This window comes from Dendropsophus ebraccatus, chromosome 5 (assembly GCF_027789765.1).
Source record: "Dendropsophus ebraccatus isolate aDenEbr1 chromosome 5, aDenEbr1.pat, whole genome shotgun sequence".
In the NCBI taxonomy this organism is placed as follows: Eukaryota; Metazoa; Chordata; class Amphibia; order Anura; family Hylidae; genus Dendropsophus; species Dendropsophus ebraccatus.
The window spans coordinates 115,491,520-115,518,345 of record NC_091458.1 but is presented as its reverse complement, the minus strand read 5'-3'; the positions used below and the strand labels follow the sequence as shown (position 1 = coordinate 115,518,345).

The following is a 26,826-nucleotide window of genomic DNA, read 5'->3' as shown; positions in this document are numbered from 1 at the left end:
ACTCTGCACCGCTCTTTTGCGCCGAATGTACATTACAAACTTGTTTGCTCGGCAGTCTGCTTATACGATGGCTGCCTTTTTGCTCCACCACAGGTGCCTGGAAAAGCTGGAACAGGTCCTGGGAGACTAGGCGAACTTTTCCAGGACTGGATCAAGCTTTTCCAGGCACCCGGGGAAGGCATCAGGGAGCAGCACAGAGATCAAAGGCAGCCGGTGCATAAGCTGACTGTCGTGCAAATGAAGCATTTCACTTTGTTTGTAATGTAAATTCGCCCATCTCTACTGTGACTATATCCCCTCCCCTCTGTGACGCGGCTCCATTGATTCCGCATAGAGCCGGCCCAGTGCATTTGCAAAAGAACGGTGCAGAGCTGTGCAACGGAACTGGGCAACGTTTCAAAAAAAGGACCTTGCCACCAGGATCCTCACGCCGGCGCCGATTGACTTTCACTTTCAGTACAATCTCTAAGCGATCATATATAACTGTTCTCATTCATGTACAAAGATTTGTTCAAAATTCTTCTGCTTGCCTCCCATAACAACATCTGTAAGGGGAAGCATATCTGTATTAAAGCTTTCCCAACTTATCCCCATATCTATATTGATAGCTCTAATATCCAACTAGGTAGGGACAGGAAATTATATTAAGGTAGAATAAGCTCTATGCACAGAATAAAAAAATCCTACTCCCCATTACTTGCAGTGGCAGCCCACTTATTAAACGACAGCATTCTTTATCAGAGAAACAGATTACTGATCTCAAGGAGATCAGCCAAAGATAACACTGCCGGCTGCTGGTTAAAGTGCTCAATGCAGTGAATTTGTAGGTGCATTGCTGCCTGGTTAACATGAATATGCACAAGAAAGAGAATGTGGAGCCTCATTTAAGAGTCTTGAAACACAGGAAGTACCCATGGTTTATTCTCTTACGGCTCTACTAGGCATTGCTCCCACCTAGCCAGAATCCTGCTCCACGCTGATGAGAGACAACACCCCGAAACAGCTGTATGTGGATGGTTACCTGGCCTCGAATTTTCCCTTGTCATTACATTGACTTATAGGGCCACTTAATATGGTGGTTTTGGTGGTTTCCCTACAGGAGCCACACCTTGGCTGGGTCCTTCCCGGAGGGATATCTGGCTAGTTCCTGTGTTTCGAGACTCTTAAATGAGGCTCCACAGGCTCTTTCTTTTGAGTATTCTTGTTCATGCAAGCTACATTACCAAGACTTCACATGTGCTCCCAATGGCCTCCGCAATGTCATTCTAGGGCTATCAAAAGTTTTGATGCCCCAAAACTATTTACAGTGTTACTTTTAATAAGTTGTAATAAGGTAATAAGCCTCCTAAACTTCATAAAATACTTCATGAAAAACAATCTACCAAAAAATTTAGCAACTTTGTTAATATTTTGCACTAGGTATCATCATCTGCAATTTTGTATCCTGAGTTAAATTCTGTTGTACTGGTTACTGTTATGCAGTTAACAAACTTGTTGTTAGGCAAAACAGCTGAGCAGAGCTCATATAATATAGTTGGAGAGCTAGTTTTCAACTACTTTAAAAGACTGTACTGCCTGCTATAAAGATTATACTTCCCAGAAGTCAATTCATCATAACAAGAACTAAGCAGAGCACAAAATACATGCATGGAGATTTAAGCTCTGAATTCTGCAAGTGTGTGTGTGTGTGTGTGTGTGTGGGGGGGATGCATTTTTTACTTTTTTTTTTTTTTACTTTTTTTGTGCTAGATGAGACTTTGCGCAAACTTTTTTGCCCCCCCCCCCCCCCCCCCCCCCCCCGACAGCAAACACAAGCACAGGCAGGGGATCAGTTGCAAGTGAGCACTGTTTTTTAATGTCAGAATGCCACCCAGGGCACTTTAACACTGTAAACTTCATCTTTTGGAATGCAGTCATTTAAGGTAATAAATATATATCTAACTGTTCTTGATAGTAAGGAAAATGATGAGCCTATGGCAATGCCTGTGTGGACACTAAGAAAATTAGTTCTTACAGATTACTAAATAAAATAGCCATCTCCCTTACATTGCAGAGATACTATTTCAAGGAATAACTTGAAATTAAATTCTATATTTTGGTACATTGAAACGTATGTATTTTTAAAAAATGTTATTTATTCCCACAAGGGGGGGGGGGAGGGGGGGGGGAGAGAGAGAGAAACACCAAACTTTTAGATTATGTTCACACTGCCAAATCCTAATCTTTTTAAAAACTCTATAAAAGCAACCCCCCTAAACATATTTGATGTCGCAGTGTGTGTAATTGTAAAACCGAATTCACATGTTGAACAGGATACATGTAGAAAGAAAACTAGGGCCACGATTGCAGATTTTTGGTCACATCAGAAAGAAAGGAATAACAAATTACAAAAAAAGAGTAATATTCATCACTCGTTCTGCAGAGGTTAACACACACAGCGCTATTGACAGAAAACCTTTCTTTTCCAACTATTTCCTTTAGATAAGATTACCAAAACCGTTTCCCATGGACGCAGATGAATAGAGCTGCACGTACCAATTGGGAGAACTTCCTCTCTGTGTTAGAAATAAGGAGCCATGCTCAATATGTTAGTCTATGGACTGCGACTCTTTTTTTTTTTTTACACAGAGCAGGTAGAGGGCGCACTGCTGTCCTTATTCCAATCGGTACGGGTCTGAACACTCAAACTCAGACTGATCAAAACTTTTGACATGTCTCTATGAGACGTCAAAAGTTTTGCAAATCAACAGATACACTTTAGGTAAAATGGAATGTCTTTTTTCTACTTAGTTTACTAAGTCTTTCTTGCTCAGACATACATCTTCTAGCTATTTGTTAAGAAAACATGCAAATCTTTGTTATCTATCATATGATTCACCTAAATATAACAATCAACGTGGAAACAATGTCTCAAAAGAAACAGCTTTTACTGAATCCACGTTATTTCATAGCCTGTTGATTCTTTTTGCAAGGTAAACCTGATAATACATCTTTCTAGAGGACTGTAGAGTGACTGCCTTTCTAGTTTTGATGTGCATGGCATAACTGAATGACATGTACAGACTTCAATAATCCTTACTTATGGCTTTGACAATTTAAACAATTATTTCAGGGTCGGCTTGAAACATTCATGCAGATATGCTCATTACAAAGTATCTTAGCATGATGTACTTTGTCTGTGATAACAAAAAAACAGATATATAATAACTCAGGAATGCGTCATGCCTGCCACATATCACCCAGATGGACCAAACAATGTGGATATGCTCCCATAGCAACAAAACAGCAGTAAATCTGGGCCCTATGATTCTAAGCATCACAAGTTCAAAGCTCCCTCCACTCACAATGTCTGTGCTATTGCTGTAGCACTGATGGTTCATTGCTTAGATTTTATTTTAATCATTGTTAATTGCAATTTGAAGTGTTTGCAGATTTCCAATAAAAAATAATATGTCCACAAATCTCTGGGCCCCTACTGTATTAACTACTGACACGAACAAACCTTCTACATGGACACACATCAAATACATTGTGCCAATCTAATCTGATCTACAAATCACCAAAGGAAAACACCAGAAAAACAAAGATGGGATGACACCTGTATATTTGTGTGTCAAGTCATTAACCCCTTCGGGACTGGACTGATTTTGGCCTTCAGGACCAGAGCCCATTTTTTAAATCCAACCTGTCTCACTTTATGCAGTTGTAGCAATGTGATGCTATAACTTTTCTTTCTGATTCTGAGATCGTTATTTTGTGACATATTGCACTTTAGGTTAGTGGTGAACTATGGCCGATATGCAAAAATTTTTGGTGAAAAATCCATTTTACTGATTTAAAATTTTCTGCGTTCACCACTTAGATTTAATCATGCACTTTTTTATTCTTTTCCAACATTTATTATTGTATTGGGGACTATGGGGATTACATATGGATATTACTTTATTATTAGAGATGAGCGAACCTGGTTTGGGTTTGAGTCCATCCGAACCCGAGCGCTCGGCATTTGATTAGCGGGGGCTGCTGAACTTGGATAAAGCTCTAAGGTTGTCTGGAAAACATGGATACAGCCAATGACTATATCCATGTTTTCCACATAGCCTTAGGGCTTTATCCAACTTCAGCAGCCACCGCTAATCAAATGCCAAAAGTTCGGGTTTGGATGGACTCAAGCATGCTCAAGGTTCGCTCATCTCTATTTATTATTAAATGGGTTGTCCAGCGAAAATCTTTTTCTTTCAAATCAGCTGGTGTCAGAAAGTTTTGTAGATTTGCGATTTACTTCTATTAAAAAATCTCAAGTCTTCCCATACTTATTAGCTGCTGTATGTCATGCAAGAAATGTTTTTTTTTTTCAGTCTGACACAGTGCTCTCTGTTGCCACCTCTGGCCGAGACAAGAATTGTCCAGAGCAGGAGAGGTTTTCTTTGGGGATTCATATAAAACCAAGACAGAGTTCCTGTCTCGGTCAGAGATGTCGGCAGAGAGCGCTGTGTCAGACTGAAAATAAAACAATATATTCTGCAGGACATATAGTAGCTAATAAGTATGGGAAGACTTGAAATTTTCATTAGAAGTAAATTACAAATCTATATAATTTTCTGATACCAATTGATTTGAAAGAAAAAGATTTTCGCTGGACAAAACCTTGGGCCGCCTAGGGGTATCGCTGCGGTCCCAGGTGCCTCATGTAGCCCGGGACTGCGGCTATTAGCAGGCACGGTCTGATCGCCGTGTCCACTAATTAAATATTCAGATGCAGCTGTCAAAGTTGACAGCTGCATCTGAATACATACTGCAGCCTCATCCCTGGTGTCTAGTGGGGAGGTCGCGCCCCCCCCCCCCCGCGCGATGTTGTCCTTACCCGGCCGTGGTCTGCGCCGTGATGACACCGGCGCAGCTCCTGTGCCCGTGTCGTCCCTGTCACCTACCGGGACGTCCATCTACAGGAACGGTGTACGGAAATGAACGTGCTGCTACGTGATTTTGCAGGAAGGGGTTAAAGGCCCTATTACACTTAACAATTATCAGCCTTACTTGGCTGATTACTACTGGTTCAGGCCAATTATCATTTAGTGTAAGGGGTGTAAGGGTCCATTTACACAGAAAGATTATCTGACAGATTATTTGCTAAAGATTTGAAGCCAAAGCCAGGAATGGACTATAAACAGAGATCAGGTCATAAAGGAAAGCCTGAGATTTCTCCTCTTTTCAAATTCATTTCTGACTTTGGCTTCAGATCTTTGGAAGATAATCTGTCAGATAATATCTTTGTGTAAATGGGCCCTAATAGGATATATTGAAAGGTCTCAATCAGCTGACATACACGATGTTGGCTGATCGTGTTCTTTTAACAAGTTGAAAGATCCTGATTTGTGCAGCCATAGTCTGCTGCTCATCGCTTCCTGACTTCAATGGGCCATTCGAACGTTAAGGAATAGAAAGCGAGTGCTGAGCTAAAAGTCATGGCTTGCTTCCCCTGGATTATCATTCTGTGTAATACAGCCTTAAATGGGTAGTTCACCACCCAAAAATTCTTTCAAATCAAATGGTACCAGAAAGTGCTGAAGATCTGTAATTTACTTCTAGTACTTATCAGCTGCTGTATGCCCTGCATGAAAAAAAAAGTCATCGCTCGCTTCCCCCGGATTATTATTCTGTGTAGTACAGCCTTAAAAGGGTAGTTCACCACCCAAAAATTCTTTCAAATCAACTGGTACCAAAAAGTGCTGAAGATCTGTAATTTACTTCTAGCACTTATCAACTACTGTATGTCCTGCATGAAGAAATGTATTCTCTCCAGTCTGACATACTTTTCTCTGCTGCCATCTACGTCCATGTCCAGTGCCACGGATGCCACTTTAGATTCCACCTGCCCCACTGTTTTATTGGGATTTCTCACACGCCTCTGCTCTCTGCCCAAAGATTAAATTCTTTGCGCAGAGAGTGGAGGCGCACAACACATCCCATCGAAGCAATGGGACAGATAGAAACTTAAGCGATGTCCGCGGCACGGGTTCCGCTTGAAATTCTGCATCTTTTGCTTAGTGTGAACGGAGTCTTGTGCAAGTTTTGTGCAAAAATGTTTGAAAGAAAAATAAAAAAGTAATAGAGGAATCTCAAACAGAGCATGTGGTCAGATATAAAATTGGTATGAAATAGATCTGCTTAGGTGATCACTCCAGTGCTAAAATAGAGACTGTGAGTAGTTATGCATCTATTCATTTTGTATTTAGTAATTGTAATGAACATAGATTACTATATAGCATAACTTTGCCTCTGCAAAGCATTTTTCTACTGATCAGTGTAAAAAACAACGTGTGCTTATCCTTTTCCCATAGAGTAACATAGCCAGTGCAGCTGGCTTATTTCTATGCGTATAGATATTAATTTATGTGGCATTACAGTATGCATGATTAGTACCCATAGACATGTCCAATTTCAAGCACATTTACCTGTCATTTGGACATTTGTTGAGCGCAGACCAGTCTACTTGTGGATTTATTAGTATGCCCCATGAGAGGAAGACAGATGTTGGAGTCAGCGTACCAATAACCAGCTGCAGAGGTTTCTGAATGGAATTTTTCTCTGTTTTAAAAAAGGTTTTGTTAATAATAAAGCCTCTGTAAAACAGACATCTTAACTCAATAAGGCATGCGGATAATGATAATATGTTAGAACCATGTCAGCAACGTAACACTTTTCGTAAATCATTAGATGAAATGGCATATTATTATACAGTATGTCCCAGCAAGGACCTTTTATTTCTAATTATCAGTGTTTCTCAAATAATGCATGCAGAGAATTAAGGTGAAGACTGTGTGGACTAAGCAAATTTCATATAGATTAATTATAATGGACTTTATTTTGATTTATTTGAGGTTATTTGTAGGTATATAAATTTCATACCCTGTGCGTGTTTGAAAACATAAAATTCTATAAGGTGTTAATATAAATTAGAGTTTTAACAGACCCAATGTGTATAATGTATTTATCAAAAAATAAATCTGAGACCCATAAATATAATCCAGTACTATATAATATACAATTCTTCAGTATCTATCATCAGTTGAACTACTACCAAAAACAACAGGGAACTGAGATTAAAAAGCTATTCAAAGGTCTACCTAATCTGCACCCAGTTCTCCACACAAAAGAATAACCAGTTGCCAAGTTTTTTTTTCTTTGGCTATATTACTGTAGATCAACACCTCGTCTATTTTTAGAAGGTGCAATTCATCTAAAGAAAATAGATTAGTGGTTCTATTATATATGCCACTTTAGGCCTCATGCACATGTCTATGAAAGTTTTATGGTCAGGAAATACTAATCAGGAAATCTTTCAGGAAGATTCCGGAATATTCTGAGCGTAAAAACTGAAGAGAAAAAAAAAAGCGTACTCACCTGCTGCATGGCTGCAGTGGTGCTCTTCTCCAGCTTCTTGATGGCTCCTTCCCTGCTCTGCAAGTGCACTTGATGTTTCTTGTGTGCTGCAGTGTTGTAGGGGAGAGAGCGGCCTCTTGTGGCCAGAGGCATAATGCTGCCTCCAGCCACAAACGTGACTAGCTATTACCTCCTTGCCCTGTCAAACGGTATGTCTCATTTAACTGTATGTGCTCCTTATTAGAAGCACATACAGTTGAGGGGCCAGGCACAGCAGCAGGTGGTACTTGGCTTGCCTGGGTGCTGACACTGGCCCTGGGTGGCTAGCATTGTTTCTGGAATTTATATTTCCCAATGTTTCCAGTTGGTACAATGAACTAAAGAACAGCAGGGTCTTGGGGATCATCAGAATGGCAGCAGTGTAAATCCGCTAGGTAACACCTTTTTTTAAAGTTAGTATTTTCAAAAATATTTTTCCTGACAGATAACATTTTGAATTGCAAGTTCTTATTAAAAAATAATGGTTTCATCAATGTACATTTTGCTATATAGCATTAAGACTAAAATAGTAAAAAGTGATAAAATCATTACCTTTACATGATTTCTTAGGGTTGTCATTTGGTTTCACAGCTATCAAGTATCTGGTCTCTGCATCTGAAATGAGTCAAACATATTACAGTAGGTCAAAGTATGAAATAATCAATTAGTTATTCAAAGTTAAAAGTGTTTAAAGCATCAATGCCCACTAAAACTATTTTTGACATGTCATCAGACATGTCAAAAGTTATTGATTGCAACTGGTCTCTGCTGAGACCTGCAGAGATCCGCAGATACAGCGGACGCATGCATCTCTTCCCGACTGTCAATCAAATCCAGCTCTTCACTTCATTATAGTCTACTAAGCAAAACAGTCGGCTTTTCTGCCCTGTGTGATCAATAATTTTTGACAGGTCAAAAGTTATTTCAAATGACAGTATCGATTTCAGGTTTACAAGTTCAGTCAAAATAATAGTAATATATTTATACCCAACAATATATGTGTTCTCCAGTTTAGAAAACCCAGTTAAATCTACTCCATTGAGGAATTCCAAGTTAATAGAAGGGAAACCTTGTTTAAGGTCCACTTCTGACCAGAGTGAAGAGGGCTTACAAAGAGCATCTCTTGCTCTGGATGACCTGTATCATGTATAGAAACCTGCTCATTTGGGTAATTCCTAATTTATGCTGTGGTGGCACTACAAGTAGTTTTAACACTTCAAGCCACGCTTCCCACAATCACTATATTACAGGTGATCAATGTGGGGGACACTTTGTAATCTGCTTGCCAATGTCACTAAATACAGTAATAATATATTTAAGCTGGGGCTCTTAGAATTCTGTAAAGGAACAAGCTACTCACACAAATTAAGTCAAATAAGTCAAATCAACAAATCACCCCACTGAAAATAATGGTGTAACTCTATTTTTACTTGCTACACACTCAGGCACATCTGGATTTACCACTGGCTTATCTGGATTTACTAATGTTTCTGATGAATACTTGTTTGTAATTGTGATGCAGAACCACTAAAGGGAATCTGTCAGAAAGTTTTGACCCCCAAACCTGCACTAGTACTTGTATAATATTCTGCTATAGTTCCCAAACTAAGTTGCCCAAATAGATGAATAATAATAATAATAATAATAATAATAATAATAATAATAATAATAATAAAGCTTATTTGCTGTTTGAACTGTATGTTCACTACTTGTATGGGATAACAATATCCTGGCTTCTATTCAAATTGTCTCCATCTCCCTGTTTTATTAGTCTACAGTACAAGCTGAAAATATTTTGTTTATCACAGTATTGCACCTATTTGGGTTGCTGAGCACAACTAAGAAAATTATAGCAGCAGATGATTCAGGTACTGCAAAAGTGCAGGTATGGGAGCAAAAACTTTCTGACAGGTTTCCTTTAAAGGATGCCAACACTTTGCACACTTAAAGTTGCAAAAGTTGTTAAATTTGTAAAGTTGCATCTCCACAAACCACAAGATTTCCCAATGTCCCTTGGACAGACGAGTCCAAAGTTGAGATGTCTGGTCGTAATGCACAGCATCATGGCTGAGAAATGAGGATGCAATTTCTTTTTCACGTGACTGTATAAGAACATTAACCGTCAGGTTAGTAGTAGAATGCTACTCAAGAATGCCCTGACAACAGAATATATTGTCAGACAGCCCTACAGGCTCTTAATAGACCTTGAGCTGTTTGCCTATACAAAGTATGGGTCCAAATTGTGTCACAGGAATTCCTTGTGATAAGGGAGTCCCCCACTCAGTCATTCCCTTAGAATCCCTCAAGCCATGTTGGTTGCAGTATTTAGAGCAATATCTGATAGAGATAAGGGGTTCCTGTATATTACAGTAGTTGCACTACTCCAGATCAAATGGCCACACAAGTGACTGCACAATCCGTGTGACACACATATCTACTATAATGTTGAATATTTTTTATTTATTACTCATCTCTGTTAGTCCCAAAGGCAATATTTGGGGCATCAGTGCTACATACATGTGATCACCACTCCATTTACATGGGGAATATGGAACCCCCACTCTTAACATAATACATTTGTCTACTTTCCTGTGAATGGGCAATACATGTTTTAGTGGGACAATCCCTTTAAGTAAACACAGGGGTCATATCTTAAAGGGAACCATTCAGCCCATTTGCATGCAAGGCCTTTTAAGAAGCCTCTTTGCACAATCACCCCGCACAGCCCACTGACAGGCAAAGAGCTGTCACTAGTTATGGACCAGACTAAAAAGTGTCCAGTTTCAGGTCTCTCCCCACCTCCTTTGTGCGCTAGAATAAACGACATTTTGCATGGATGTAAAACTGCGGAGTAACAAACAGCCTATATGCTAGGGGAACCTGTTAGAACAGCTATGTAGCGCTGCTGGGTAATTAATCTGCTGATTGTTTCCCTTTAATACTTTTATGGATACATTGCACAAATCTAATCCAGGCCATACCTGGATACATAAACATTAGAGAAAATTACTGCAGTAGAATAAGAATGTCTCATGTAATATAAAAAAAATATCCATCCCCAGTGCACGGGTACACTGGATTTATGCAGTGGTGTATGCCTCTACATAAATCCCAATGTATCAGAGCCGCTGTACTCTATCACTGACATCTTTACTAGCTTTATTTTTACTACTGATGACATCAAGAGGGTGATCCTGTAAAATTTGTAAGCTAATACACAAATCCCTTTCACTTGTATAGGGATTGGTTGTGTTAATACATCTTGCTGATAATAGAGTTTTATAAGATAAACAGTACAATATACTACATCCATTAGTGAGCTTTAGTTTAATGGGGTTATCTGGCTATGTAACATAAACTACAGTACATACATATATACATACATAAATGATTGTTCTGATGAATTGCTATCTGCAACTGTAGGCTAAATACAAGTCATACATGGCATTTTTTAGATGGTTTTGTATAATTATAATCTCACAAACTTTAAAGTTTTAAATGCCTTCTTAAAGGGGTTATCCACCTAAGAGCAAAAAAATGAAATTCTAGCTGGTCTCACCAAGCCCCCCTGAGTATTTTGAGGTGTCTCCTGTCTCCTGTCTCCTGTCTAGCTGCTGCTATTCCTATATTTCTAAAAGCCGATCTATATCCAAGATCGGAAATGACATTTCCCGCATTTCCCTGATTGGTCCAATTGGGTACTCGCCCCCTTAGCTTTCTTTCCTGCCCACTGCTGTCATTACTATTGCACAGTAAACACAGTGCTTTTTTTTTTTCTCACAGATTTTGCATTACATCACCCCAGCATGTATTCCATACTAACTGATCATGTAGCAGAGCTGACGTGCGCATGGTGTAGCTATGTGCTTCTGGCATCTGTTTACTGGGGGGTGGCGGGTGTAGTGCAGGTTTAGATCTCTGCTTGCTGACCATGAATGAAAACATTCTAGTTCCATCCAGAACATCTATAACACTTACAATATGCAGAGCTGAGACACAAAGACAGGTACATATGTATGCATTCACTGTCAGGAAGCAGAGATAGAACTATACCATTTCATATCACAGAAACCTAGGCTCAGGGACACATGTAAGTCTATGGAAGCAGCACAGGTGCATGGAGATGATGCAGATAATGTCTTCTGGGGTTCGGGTTATCAAGTCAATAGACGGCTAACCTAACCCCCAGAGAGGAGATCATATGTCCTGTGACCACAAAGGGAGGGGGAAGAGGGAGCTGAGCGTGGTCAGAGTGGACCGAGAGTGAAGGATTTTACACAGTAAGAGTCGATAAGAATGAGAAAAAATAAGTAAAAGAGTGCAAGATAGGTTATACGTGTATATTAGACATCAGGTGGTATTGGTAAGTTGGATTGTAGAATATTGTTTTTGTAACCCGGATAACCCCTTTAATAGTGATGAGCGAATAGTGAAATATTCGAATATTCGATATTTGTACGAATATCTCCCAGATATTCGAACGTTCGATCGAATATTCAATTCCATTAAAGTCTATGGGAACAAGTATTCGATTATTGAAAAACATCTATTCGACCACTTGGAGGTTCACCAAGTCCACAATGACACCTCAGGGAAAGGGGATTTGAACGCTTATCGAATATTTATCGAATATTCGGCGTACTATTCAATACTATCGAATACCTTACTATTCGATCGAATATCTATTCGATCGAACAGTATTCGCTCATCACTACCCTTTAATATTCTGTATATGAAGTTAATGGGACCTGTGCACAGCGCACACTCAGCAGAGGTAATATTGATGTGTGCAATGACCATGTCAACCAGAATGGACAGGCAGGACATTGGATAACAATAAGTAAAGTTCTCCTCTCTTCAAGTTCTATGTCCTCCCATACAGTTTTGGAGTTTACATGTAGAGGCAAATAATATGATTTTTAAATATGGTTATTTTCTTCTTAGAGTCATATTTTATTTAAATGTACATCAGCTCTGGATATGACTATCTTACAATACAGGACCTTCAGCAGCAGAGATTAACTGGTGTTTATACATTTGGCAAACATAAGTAAAATAGATGAAGAAACATAACAAAAGACGGCAGAGTTTAGAGGAGAAAGGTCTTTTATAAACATCGCCAGCTCTGAGCCTAACTTTTCCTTTTGCATGTATTCCAAGTCCCTAAACGGCATATTCCACATGAGTGCAAGCTGAAAAGTATGTGTAATGGAAATTTAGATAGGATATAATAAATGCATGGGCAAGTTATAATTTTGCTTAACACTTTTACAGCCAAAATAATTTGGGAGATATATTGAGGTAATTGCACAAGTGTTCATGATGTGATTGCAAAAATAAATAACTAAAAAATGAAAAAATATTTAAAGTTTGTGAGAACATGTATCCATAAATATTATCTACTATCCTTTGCAGACATGGGCCCAGGTGTACTTAAACAGTGTCATATTTCCAACAGTGCAACAGCAGACTGTCTGACTGCTATGGGGCTCATCACATCAGGGGCCCTGTGGCCCACTCCTGCAATACACTGGGCCCCCTGAGCCATCATCATTTGCAGCACCCATTGGTCGAGCAGGCCTCCTTGGTACTACAAATGTCCTTTTAACTGCAAGTGCTCCTAACACAATTGTGAATGTTGTAAGTACCACCCCTTGTAATGTTTGGGATTTAGGAATTTATTATTTAACGGGGTTATCTGGAATAGGAAAAACATAGCTGCTTTTTTTCAGAAACAGCGCAACTCTCCAGTTCAGGTGTGATTTGCAATTAAACTCTATTCAATTCTATAGAACTGAGTTGCAAAACCTGCACCCAAACTGGAGACAAAAGTGGTGCTGTTTCAGGAAGAAAGCGGCTATGTTTTTCTATGCAAGGATAACCCATTTAATAATGATCTGTGTTTGCAAGGTTGTGGTGTAGAAATGATTATTACTTTTCTGATTTACTAGATTCTCTGCCACAAACTGACAGGTCTCCCTGGTTTAGAAACAATGACAATTTGCTAAAAATTGCCAATAGTGCTGAACCATTCTTGCCACTTGGGCATACCCACCTGTCTGGGATACTAGGCCTCTTATGGCTTCTACTGATAACATTTGAAAAGCAAAAATGTCAATGTTCCAAACGGGAATATCCATGCTTCTAAGTATTGCAAATCATGTATTTTACTGTTTGCAGAGAAGCTGTGGTTCATTAAAATCTTTTGAAATCAAAGTTCAAGTTGAAGGATGAACCATAAATTAAAGCAGTAGTGAAGAAGTCTAAAATGTGTCCTAAGTGTAGTGTGCACTTATGAAAACATATGTAATGAGTGAAAAATACACATGCTGAGCAGTGATACGGGGCACCAATAGTTCCAGTAAATGCGGCCAATGATCTTAAGATTCTTTTTAACAGAGAGTAGTAAAATAAAAGGATGAGAACATATTTCTTTCTGTTGTAAACTGTGACAGATGCCTTTTTCATTTTTTCTTTGTTAGAGAGCCTATTTCTTTAGACTCCCAGTAGCTTAGACATCCACATGTATTATTAACCCTCACAGTTATGGATATAAACTGTATGTAACATAAGTGCATATATATATATATATATATATATATATATATATATATATATATATATATACATATACTGTATATATATATATATATATATATATATATATAGTGGCTGCCTCCCCTTGGTTGTGCACTCCCACCCAGGTGGTGCAATTATTTTTGCAGGTATAAGACGGATCTTGCATGGCCAGAGCATAGGCGTATTATTCGCCATGGAGAGGCCATAGTTCATTGTAAGGTCTGCCCCGACATGAGGTCCCCTTAACCTGGTGGGGTGGTTTACACTGTTTGCAAATGGTAACCAAGAGCCTCATTAGTTTTGTAAAAGTTTTTTTTTTATCAGTTGGGGGGGGGGGAGGAGGGAGGGGGGGGGGCTGCTTTTAACTATTTTCTTGTCTGTAGTGGGTCTGTATCATTGCATTTCATTGCATTTTTCTGTATATATATATATATATATATATATATATATATATATATATATATATATATATCATATTTTTCACTTTATAAGACGCAACTGAAAAGATGCACTAAAGTTTTAGTTCGATGCCACACTACACAGTAAGGGAAGTTTGATCGATCATTTGATAGACCGATTGTTGGTAGGCTGGAGGAGGCTTCCTGGGCTGGGACACACCAGCAGCTGTGTCCCTTGTAATCTGGAGGGGTAGGGGCTTTTTGAACTTTTTGATCTGCTGACAGATCAGTTGCCGATGCTGGAGGTCGATCATTATATGGATAATATATTTTACAGAAAAATGCATCTTTCTCCACTTATCAGACTCCTTTTACTTTCCTTCTCTGCTACAATATAATATTTTTAGGCAGATATGAACTATAATAGTAATGCTTCATAAAGCACCATCTGCAGCAATAAAAGTTAGTATTGATTTCACTGAGCATTTAACCACTTCCAAATGGTTATAATACAGGTGCATTACAGTATCTGTATTACATCCACAATCGGCCAACACTAAGCCCTGGCTTAGTAATGGATGCCGTCTATCAAATGGCTTCAACTACTAAACCTATCAAGTAAAGAAAAAAAGTAAATTAACGAATGAAATAAACAACATTTTTTATAAAAAAAACCCACACCCCCAATTGACATTTTTATTTCATAACACCGAAATCTGAAAAACAAAAAGGAGACACACACACACACACACACACACACACACACACACACACACACCAAAAGACAGGAGCATTACACCCATCATTTTAACAGGTGTTCTGATCCTTACAATATGCAGAATCTGTACAGATAGCTGCTTACAGTCTGGCACCCAAGAAATTAAGGGAGGATGCATTGCTTCCCCACCTAACCACTTGGGTGCCATGAAAGTTAAAGGGGTTATCAAGTGTTAGGAAAACCATACCCTTTCTTCTAGAAACAGCACCACTCTTGTCTCCAGTTTGGGTGGAGTTGTTTAACTCAGTTCCATTGAGGTGAATGGAGCTTAATTGCAAACCACACCTGAACTGGAGACACAAGTGGTTTATGTCTGGAAGAAAGTGGCCATGTTTTCCTTATGCTGGATAACCCATTTAAGTGAGGATACATGGCATCCTCACTTAACCAACTGAGGGCCATACTATTCTTGCAGTGCACCCATGCTAGCAAGGAAGGGGGTTCATTCTTCCCCACACCTGTCACAATAAGTTTGATGTCTGCCGAGCCAATCAGCGGCGAAAGGCCGGACACTGCCTCAGTCACTCATTGGCTCTATTGACACTGGAGGAGTGCAAAATATAGGAAAAACTCCAAGAAAAAATGCTCTTCTTGAGACATAGGGGGAAAAAAATGCCACAATCTCAGTACGCTGCATTTTGGAAAACTGCCACAGAGACCCAAAAATGTCAGAGAGGAGAGAATAACGTTTCAGGGATTTGTAAGATGCAGAGCAGCATCTAGTAAGTGCACCAGGCCGTGGGGGTGGGGGGACGGTGGTAGAGGGGTGTTGATGGGGGTTGCATTGAGACAGCTCCATGCTGTGCAAAGGAGACTAAAATGTAGTGCCATGTTAGATGGACTACCCTTTGGGAAATAAAACACTTCTGAAGGACTTGTGATGTGTGCTGCAACTATCTCTGGATCTTATATACATTATACTAGAAAATGTAAATTGTCAGTGTGTTAATTAGATTTGTTCCAAGGTCGCCCAGGAGGGAAATCTATGCCCTTGTTTTTTTGTTTAAGGGGTAATTGCCAGGAGCCCTATATCTCCCTTTATACGCTATATACCCCGACAGTTCTGGACTGTTCGTGTAAATTGTAGGTTAGAAATAAACTAAAAACTTTAAACATCCTAAATACCTAATGACCAAACTGAGAAGTCATCATGTGATCAGACTATATACAGAGCCTGGTTATATACAACATTGTCAGTGTTATATACAGCCTGGTTAAATGCAACATTGGCAGTGTTATACAGTATACAGCCTGGTATACAACATTGACAATGTTATACTGAGCCTGGTCATATACAATATTGGCAGTGTTATATACAGCCTGGTTATGTACAACATTGGTAGTGTAATGCTGAGCCTGGTTATATACAGCATTGACAGTGTTAGGGCCCTATTCCACCGGACGATTATCGTTCAGATTATCGTTAAATCGTTTGCATCTAAACGATAATCGTTCGGTTGAAATGCGGTTAACAATTAACGACCGAACGAGAAATCGATCGCTTTATAAGACCTGGACCTACTTTTATCGTTGCTTGTTCGCAAAACGTTCGCAAATCGTTCGCCTTGAATAGGACGTTGTTCGGTCGTTCGCAGTAGATACGAGCGCAATAGCAAAGAAATAGCGAAGAAAAAACTATCGCAAATACGATCATAAGTAACGATTATCGTTTCATGGAAATGAGTGAATGTTTTCAGGTCTTTAGCAATAGCAGTCGTTTGAAATCGTTAATCTTTAATGATTATGTGAACGATAATCGTCCGGTGGAATAGGGCCCTTAGTGGAGGTCCTGTATACCTTTAGTATATAGTTGGTGGAGGTCCTGTATACCTGTAGGGTATAGTTCTGGGGTCCAGTATACCTGTAGTGTGTAGTTTGGGGGACCCCGCCGCCGCCAACTGCAGACCATAAGTAAGGTGTGTGTGCAGAAAACCTGCAGCTTATGATAATAAGTGCATACACAATCCTGCATCATCATAATCTGGCCCTCTTAGGCACTACCTTTCATCCTTGATGAGGACAACACAGAAGAGGTTTCAAAGTTTCTAATACTGTATACACTCCCCCCCTGCATATAGCACCCGTACTGTATACACTCCCCCCCTTGCAGGTACTCCTTTACTGTATACACTCCCTTCCTGCAGGTAGCACCATATTGTATAGACTACCCCTGCAGGTAGCCCCCATACTGTATACACCCCCCCCACCTCTGTGGGTAGCCCCCATACTCTATACTCCCCCTACTTGCAGGTAGCTCTCATACTCTATACGCCCCCCTTGGAGGTAGTCCCCATACTGTATACACTCCCCTCCTTCTTGCAGGTTGCCCCCATACTGTATACGCTCCTCCCTGCAGGTAGTCCCCATGCTGTATACACCCCCCAGGTAGCCCCCATGCTGTATACATACCCTAACACCCCCTTACTGTATACATTTCCCAACACCACCACCCGGCAGGTAAGTCCCTTGCTGTATACACTTTATATACACTGTACACTGTTAAGGTGCCTTCACACCTACCGGATCTGCAGCGGATCTCACAGTGCGAATTTGCAGCGAAATCCACTGCGGATCCAGTGTCATTGAACCCCTTGACACTATATACTTCCAGCGAGATAGACATTTCGCTGTGAGTATGTAAATTAACCCCCGGTAGGTGTGAAGGTACCCTTACTGTGTTTATTTCTGTGGATCTGTTGTGAGGCAGCCACCCTAGCAACCACAGCTTCCTGTGAAAATGAAAGCAGTAATCCTATTGGTTGCTAAGGCTTCCAACTGCCGTTTTTGCTGGAGACCTGCAGCTAATTATATCACCTGTGTGCAGTGTGGAGATTTTCCCATTCATCTCTATGGGGCGCCGCTCTTCCCCCTCCCCCTCCCCTCCTGTACATCTGGCGGGGACGCGACCTTTGCACTAACCTTCCTGGGCACCCAATGTATCTGTGGGCCAAATTTGGGGTCAAATGGTTTAGGCGCTTGGAAGTCTATACGGGACAGACAGACGTTCATTTTTATGATATGGATATACAGTATGTTGCAATCATATTTTGTCATATGGTGACTTTAATAGGCCAAAATTTAGACTTTTGACTGTCATCCCTGAGTTACATGTGTACCTAGAATCACTCGTGGAAAAACCAATGGATGATCTCCTGGAATTGCTGCCACTGATCCCAACCAGATAGGAAACAACCGGTAATGATAAATAGGACAAAGAAGAAAAAAGGGGGATCTTGTATCAGGCGCTTCACCAGGGAATAAAATAAAACATTTATTGCACTAAATACTAAATAGTATTTAGTGCAATAAATGTTTTACTTTATTCCCTGGTGTAGCGCCTGATACAAGATCCCCCCTTTTTTTTCTTCTATGTCCTTTATATTGTTGCTTTAATAGTAAACTGCAGATCCGGAGGAGGATTGTAATAAAAACGAGGTTTGCTTGTTACAGCCAAATCTGGTTAAAGCAAATTGAAGACAAAATAAGGTCAGTGCCTCATAAAGATCTTAACATTCCTAAGCAGGTCCAAAAGACATAGAAATTTTGTATTTGTCCAAAATGTTAAATATACAAAAATGTTTAAACTTAAAAAAAATACCATTTCTTTCAGACACCCAAGATCTTTCAAATGAATTTCCTATCCTATCAATAAAACTCAAACCACTGCCCCCCCCCCCGCACAAACACACATAAATGAATATATGGTCATGCCATGTGCATGTGATTTATATACTGAAATATTACAGCAAATGATTTATGAGTATCATCATAGTAAACCAAGTGCAAACATGATGACAACAGTGCTTTGTTTTACATCAATAGGATGGTGCACTGCTAGGCACTGATCACAGGTAATCCGTCATAACCTCAGCTGCCTGAGAACATCCACTCAGACATGCCATTAGTGGTTAACCACTCCAGTGTGTAAAACACTTCAGCTTGATTCGGACCAGTGCAATTACTCAAGCATTAAGCCAACTGGGCTCGTATCCCAAAGACTACAGCCTAAAAAACCTCATCTGAAACTGACTAACGTTTTAATAATTTCCTTTCCCTTTCCCTTTCCCTTCCCTTTCCTCATAATGTTTACCTTCTGACTTCTCTGTCATTTTTCTGTTCTTAAAAATAGTCATGACATTCACAATTAATGGGGTGTCCCATGAAGAGGCCATATGGATGTCACAAGGTAATTCCCCATATGAGAACCCTCCCCATGAACTGGAATGGAGAGCTTCTCTATGAGCCGCCATTTAATAAAACTTTAATGTAAAATACAATACAAACACTTTGAAGACAGCAGTCAGTAAGTATAATCCTAACTAGTGTTGGGTGTGTGAGTGTTTGTTACTTGAGTCAAGCATTTTTCGATGCTCAAGTGCTCGACTTGAAAAATTGACCCTATTGAAATCAATGGCAGACTCAAGCATTTAACCTGCCAGAGTTCTAATGTGTTTTTAGTTCTAATTTTTGTATATTTCGTTTAAACATCCCTTCAAGGGCCGAAATATACATACATTAGAATGAAAAAATGGAATAGGTTTCTGCGGTGGGCGGGAGAAGTAACTGGCTGCTGAAATATGGCGCATGAGGTGCTCAGTAAGGCATTGAGCTTGATCTAACACCCTGAGGCTATGTTCACACTACGTCAGTTCCGTAATAATCACAGCCATTTTTGCCGATTTGAAACAACGGCCATGATTACTACGGAACTTATGTAGTGCTGCCCTCTATGGAATCCTGGCTGAAGTGTATACACATAGTATACACTCCGGCCGGAATCCCTAGCGGTGCCACAAAAAACTGACACGTCAGTTTTCTGCAGCTGCTATTCAATGAATAACTGCTGCAGGGAACCTGTCAGTGCACACAATGCCACAAGCTCCATTGTGTGCAACGGCGAATTCGGATGTGGGCACGCATGGATGCTTCCGCATCTGAATTCAGAGGAAGTGAAGATAATCCGGCCGGTACTGCAGCCGGCATGATCTTCTCTGAGACCGACCGTTCCGTGACCCGGCTGGGTCACGGAACAGCAGGTGTCTTAGGCCATGTGAACATGGCCTAATACTTGATGGAACACTATGGTCAACTGTTTTAACTGATCTTCTTCAAGAAATACAGCGCAAACATTGGGCTTTGGTATATCCCATTTTCAAGATATATGGTCCTAAAGTAGCTTGCATGACTGTTGAGTGTTTTTAGAATGCTTGTAGTTCTCTTACATATATGGCTTGAAATACAATGAACTTCTAAAAGAAGTCTGCCTGCACTTTTTTTTTTTTTACTATTAAACCAGGGGCTGTGTCGGATAGCTGATAGATTCAAAAACTGTAGCTCCAAATGTGATTTAGAGCAGTGCTTCACAATTCCAGTCCTCGTGGCCCACTAACAGGTCATGCTTTGAGGATATCCCATACAAAGAACACCTGAGTATAATTATATCACCTGTAAAATACTAAGGAAATCCTCAAAACATGACTTGTTTGTGTCTAATTTGCGAACACATTGTGGAAGTTTTATTAAGACTGACATATTCATATGCTGGCCTAAATAAAGCCAAGTTCTTTTCAATTTTCTTTAAAATTAAACTTCAAAATTTAACAAACACCATGATAATTTGTCCTGATTTTACAATCATAAACATATTACAGTCAAAAAGTAAGAAATATTGCGAGTGGTGTCACCAGTAGCGAGTCTCCTATGTATATGTCAATATGTCCACTGGAGAGGGCAGACAAACCTATAGCTCACCGAAAACATCACCCACCCTTAGGTGTGGGCATCTGATCCAAGAGAGAACCCTTAATACAGTATACATCTGGCGGAGTGACTCTTTGCCAGAGTGGTCCCCCCCTTTATTAGGTACTGAGTAGATGTACTTTACAGTTAAATGCTTTAGTGCATGTCACTAAATTGTAATGGTTAAGAATAGAGATGAGTGAATTTACATTACAAATGAAGCAAAGTGTTTCGTTTGCTTGGCACGCGGCTTATACACTGGCTGCCTTTGATCTCTGTTTCGCTCCCTGCTGCTCCTCCCCGGGTGCCTGGAAAAGTTGGATCCGGTCTTGGGAAACTAGGAGAAGTTTCCCAGGACTGGATCCAGCTTTTCCCGACGCCCCGGGGTGGAGCAGCTGGGAGCAGAACAGAGATCAAAGGCAGCCAGTGCATAAGCCGAGTGCCAAGCAAAGCATCTCGCTTCTTTTGTTATGTAAACCCGCTTATCTCTAGTTCAGAATAAACATCAGGTAAGCCAGCAAACAAACAGGGACTGGGGGGGGGGGGGGGGGGACAACTTCCACTTAGAATTATTTGACCACATTATGGGTGGTCACAGTTAGCTACATTGGGTCAGCGATCTGCTATTAGTCAGGGGTGCAGTAGCCTCAAGAAAAAAGGAAGGGGCTCAGTAACTCTTCCACGGTTGCCAAAAGGACTGAAACCAGCCAAAAGAGTGGTGTTTCCACTGGAAATTTTAATACTTATAATTTATTATAATAGTTATGATACTTATAAATAAATAAAAGGTGAATTAATTTGTATTTTTTACATCAGTCCATAGAATTGTTTAGCTGCAGCCACTTGCTTGAATAAGATGCATGCAAACTATAACTAAAAGTTATTAACACTTGTGATATCCAAATAAAACATAAAGCTCACAATCTATTTTTGAATATCCCGGCTTTATTGTACATATAAAATACAGCGAGACATAGCTATAAAACATTTCAGTGTTATGTTTTACATTAGCGTACCTGTATGTTTAACCTCTGTATAAGCAATCAGTAATGACATTTATAAGTAACAACATGTTTTTAGTTCATGAACCCCGGAGTGGCATTCCACACATGTTATTTTCAGGATTTTATTCCCTGATTTTTGCTGTGTATTTGAATTCCATGTTTTAGCTTCAAAGGCTGCAGGTTTATTGGCTATATAAGGAGCCATTTGGCCGTAAAAAGGTGTTAGATGTGTTTCACTTCAAAGCGATTTCAAACCTTGCAACTTTAATTGTTCATATCAATATAAAATTGATCGTTTTTCTTTGCGAATCTGTTACATGTAGAAAAGATATATAAAGGGAACCTGTCACATTTAACATGCAGTACAATCTGCTAGCATATTACAGGGTAGGATAAGTTAGGGGCATTCATTATTTGTATTGGTTACTTTATTGTAGGAAAAAATTATAATTTGTACTTATTAATTTGATTATTTTTTCTTATTCTGAGATTTAGGCTGCAAACACTCAGGGCGGATCCGCAGCGGATTTCTCGCTGCGGATCCCTGGCCTGTAGTTTGTATGGAAGACATACTGGCAGTGGATGGACATCCCACTGCGAGTATGTAAGGAGACCATCCCGGTAACCCCCCCGGCGGCCGGAGCATATACATTACCTGCTCCAGGATCCGGCTTGCTTTGGGGGTTCTACTACTACTACTTTCATTCAATTTACATTTATTTTTTATTAATATTTCTAATTTTAAATAATTAATTTAGCTCCCACGTTTATTATTTACATTTTATTATTAAATTTTCTTTTTTACCTCGCGCCACCTCTTTTCAAATGAGTTGGAGCGAGACAGGAAAGTCCCAGCATGCACAACGGCGGGAAGGGCTCCCATGAGCCTTTGCCCACCACTCTGTCAATACACAGTAATCACGCTATATATAGTTCCTGTACTTCTCCCTTATTAGTTTATTCATGAAGTCTTTATCTTATACTTTACCTATCCTTTATACTGATGCAGTAAGACTGGGCAATGCCATGGGGGGATGTCACTTGTGTTTCAGTGAGTACACTGACCCAGAGGGTTAGGTAAAGTTCAAAGGCAGTCTGTATCTTCATGAATAGACTTAGGGTCTATTCATAAACTTTTATATTGAAAGTTACATTTAACTTTCTAAACTTTTTCTTTTAAACTCTTAGACATCTTTTTTTGGAACTCTACAATGTTGATAGGGTCTGAAGAATCTCATACCTGGTTAATGTGTATAACATTTGCAGTTGCCTTTTCATGGACATAGTGTGCTGTTGGTAATCCCTGTTTACAATCCCAGAGCCACATTGTGACATTACAATTTCATATAATGTCATCCCAAAGCTCCATTGTGTCATCACGTGGCCTTATCATGACATCACAATGCCTCACTGAGACATCATAATTCTGAGATTACAATGCCTCATTCTGCTCTTGCACTGCCTCATTGTAATACGTAACCAAAGTACAGAAAAAGCAGGAATAGCAGCACTCACCTGCTCTATTGTAATAAAGCTTCATTTTGTATTAGAAGTCCACTAAAAAAAGCTGGCCAAGATGGATGTGTCCAAGGTGTGCCATAATGAGATTACAAGGACCCATTGATATTTCAGTTGGGACCAAACAGTGCTCTACTGGGATCTCACCGTTTCCGATTGTTACATCACTATGCCTCATCTTGATTTAGCAATTTAGGCTGCATTATTACAATGCACCTTTGTGACGGCACACGTTAAGATTTTACTGCATGCCATTGTGACAATGACCTATTGTGACATCACAGTGACCCAATATGACATTACAATTTGAAATTGTGACAGCACATTTTAGGTACACTTGACGTCACCCATTTTTAGAACACGTGACCTCCTACAATTGCAATGCCCTATTGTGACCCATTAAGTGATTATGTGATCTTACGTAAATTCACACAGTTCGGGAGCATATGACCTCATGCAATTGCAGAATGTGTCACCTCACCCATTTTAGGAACGCGTGATCTCACACAATACTGGAATGGGTTACCTCACAAATACAGAGTTGTGAGAGGTCACACAATTCCAGAATGCATCCTTTTACACAATTCTACAATGACCGCACACAGTTCCGAAACACCTGACCTCACACAATTATGAAACACATGACCTACCACAAATTTAAAAAGTGTAACCATACACAAAATTTCAATGTGTTACTTCCCACAATTCTGAAATTCGTGATCTCACACAATTTTAGAAGTGTGACCTCAAAAAATTCCGAAATGCATGACCTCACACAATTCGAGAATTGCGTCATTGTGACATCGTAGTGACCCATTTTCACATTACATTTTCAAACTGTGACATCACAATTCCCTATTTTGACAGCATATTTTAGGTTTGTGACCTCACACAATTATGGAATGCGTGACCACAAACAAATCCGAAATGAGTGACCTCACACAACTCCAAAAATCTTACAAAATTTTTGAACACTTAACCTTTCACAATTCCTTAATGCTTGATCTTAGACAATTAAAATGCCCTATTGTGACATTACTGTGACCCATTATTACGACAATTTCAAATTGTGACATCCCAATATCCTATTGTAAAAGCACATTTTAGGTCCGAGATTTGACACAACCTGAGAAAGCGAACTCATGCAAAACACGTGTTGGGCTAAGGGTGCCACACTGCTATTATGGGTAGGCATAGAGGATGATATACTTATATACTCAAGTTGCTTGTTTGGGTGGCACAATTGTGTTATCCTATTACAGGAAACCATGTGAATATGCGATCTGGGTAATACCAAGGTTTAGAAAGCATTATAAGTACCATGTGAATACATGTGATAAGTGATTATTGTACTTGTGGTTGTATTTTTACTGGATCTCCTGACGTGTATATTGTTGATAGTTTTAATCATGTGAATAAAGTAGATATTTGTTAGTCTAAGCTCTGTTTATTTCATGTGTAATTGTTGTTGGTAGACTTACAGTATATTGTGGAGCTATAGTATGGTGGTACAGATGTAGCCTGTGTTAAGCGTAACTGTCATTTCAGGGCCATTTTTCAGGAAACAATAAATATCAATAGTTCAAGCGATTTTAAGAAACTCTGTAATAGGTTTTATTAAGCAAAAGAGTTTTCTTCTGCACTCAAAAAAGCAGTTTCCTAGCTCCCTCCCTCACTTCAGATGAAGCAGGATTTCTCTGTCCATTCTATCCTATGTAGAGGGGAAGGGTCGGAGGAGGGAGTTGCGCACGGAGGAGTGAAAACACTGTTTGCATCCTGCAATCTTATCTCCCCAAGCTGCTAGATAAGAACTGACCTTTGTGACCAGTGAATCCAGCGTTTTATGTGCCCAGACAGTGAGTAAACAGCTGGTATGTGTGTCTCCTCTTCCTGCTCACTCCTCTGCCTTGACCCCTCCCCCCTCCATAGGTTATAATGGACTCAGCAGAACCCGTCTTCACTCGCCTGATAATGTACAGATAAGTGAGGGGGGGGGAGGGGGGAGGGGGAGAAAAAGCCTTTTGAGCACAGGAAGTGGCCTTTACAAAATTCCAGAAACGCGTGGCCTCACACAATTCCATAATGTGTGACCTAACACAATTAAGTCACCTATTATATTATAATTTTAAAATGTAAAATCACAATATCCCATTGTGACAGCACATTTTAGTGACCTCACACAATTCTAAAGTGTGGTCTCACATATTTCCAAAAAATGTAACCTAACACAATTCCATAACATGTGAACCAATTCGAACTGTGCAAGGATCAGATCCCCCTTTCCGGAATTGTTTGACACTTCACACGATTCGGGAATGTATACTCTCACATAATTCCAGAATGCGTGACCTCACACAATTCCAAAATAAGTGACCTCCCACAGTTCCAGAATGCATGGCCTTACACAATTCCAGAATGCTGGACCTCACACAGTTCAAGAACGAATGAGCTTACACAATTCCGGAATGCATGATGTCACACAATTCTGGAATGCATAACCTTGCACAATTAAAATGTCCTATTGTGACACGACCCACTATAACATTACAATTTCAAATTTTGACATTACAATATCTGATTGTGACGGACAGCCAATTTTTAGTTTGTGACCACATACAATTCTAGAGTGGGACCTCACATAATTCCAAAAAGTGTAACCATAATGCATGACCCCGCACAACTCCGAAATTGTGAGGTGACATGTTTTAGCATTATTTAAGTGCTTTCTGGTATTGCGAGACCTCACTTTATTCCAGAATGCATGGCCTTAGACAATTGCACTGCCCTAAAGTGACATTACAGGGACCCATTATCACATTACAATATCCCTTTGTCACAGCACATTTTAGATTTATGACCACACACAATTCTGAAAAGTGTTACCTTACTCAATATCAAAATTGTGTGAGGCCACCAGTTCCGGAATTTTTGAGGTTACGCATTCTGGAATTCTGTGACCTTACACAATTTCGGAATGTGTAACCTCACACAATTGCAATGATCGCTTACTCCATCACGGTGACCTATTATTGCTTACTCCATCACAGTGACCTATTATTGCTTCCTCCATACAGTGATCCATTATGACATTACAATTTCAAATTGTGACATCACAGTGCCCCATTGTGATAGAACATTTTAGGTTTGTGACCTCATACAATTCAAGGCTATGTTCACACAATGTAAGTTCCGTGGGAATCACGGCCGTTGTTACAACGGCCTTGATTCCCACACAACTTACGTAGTGCTGCCTTCTGAGGGAATCCCGGCCAGAGTGTATACACATGGTATCACTAGCCTCATCGTAAAAAATTGACATGTTGGTTTACTGTGGCTGCTATTCATCAAATAGCGGCTGCAGAAAACCCTGTCAGTTCACACAATGGAG

General features: G+C 39.8%; 1 protein-coding gene across 26 annotated transcripts in view; it reads right to left on the bottom strand.

Annotated features, from left to right (window-relative positions):
• The window catches only part of ABI3BP (ABI family member 3 binding protein), a 234,331-nt gene that overhangs the window by 139,712 nt on the left and 67,793 nt on the right, over nt 1-26,826 (bottom strand). For all 26 annotated transcript variants that reach the window (XM_069971043.1, XM_069971056.1, XM_069971054.1 and 23 more), the window contains exons 3-4: nt 7,975-8,037; nt 6,456-6,588 (exon numbers count right to left, since the gene is read on the bottom strand). In XM_069971043.1, coding sequence (XP_069827144.1) covers nt 6,456-6,588; nt 7,975-8,037 — 196 coding nt within the window. The remainder of the gene's footprint in view (nt 1-6,455; nt 6,589-7,974; nt 8,038-26,826) is intronic.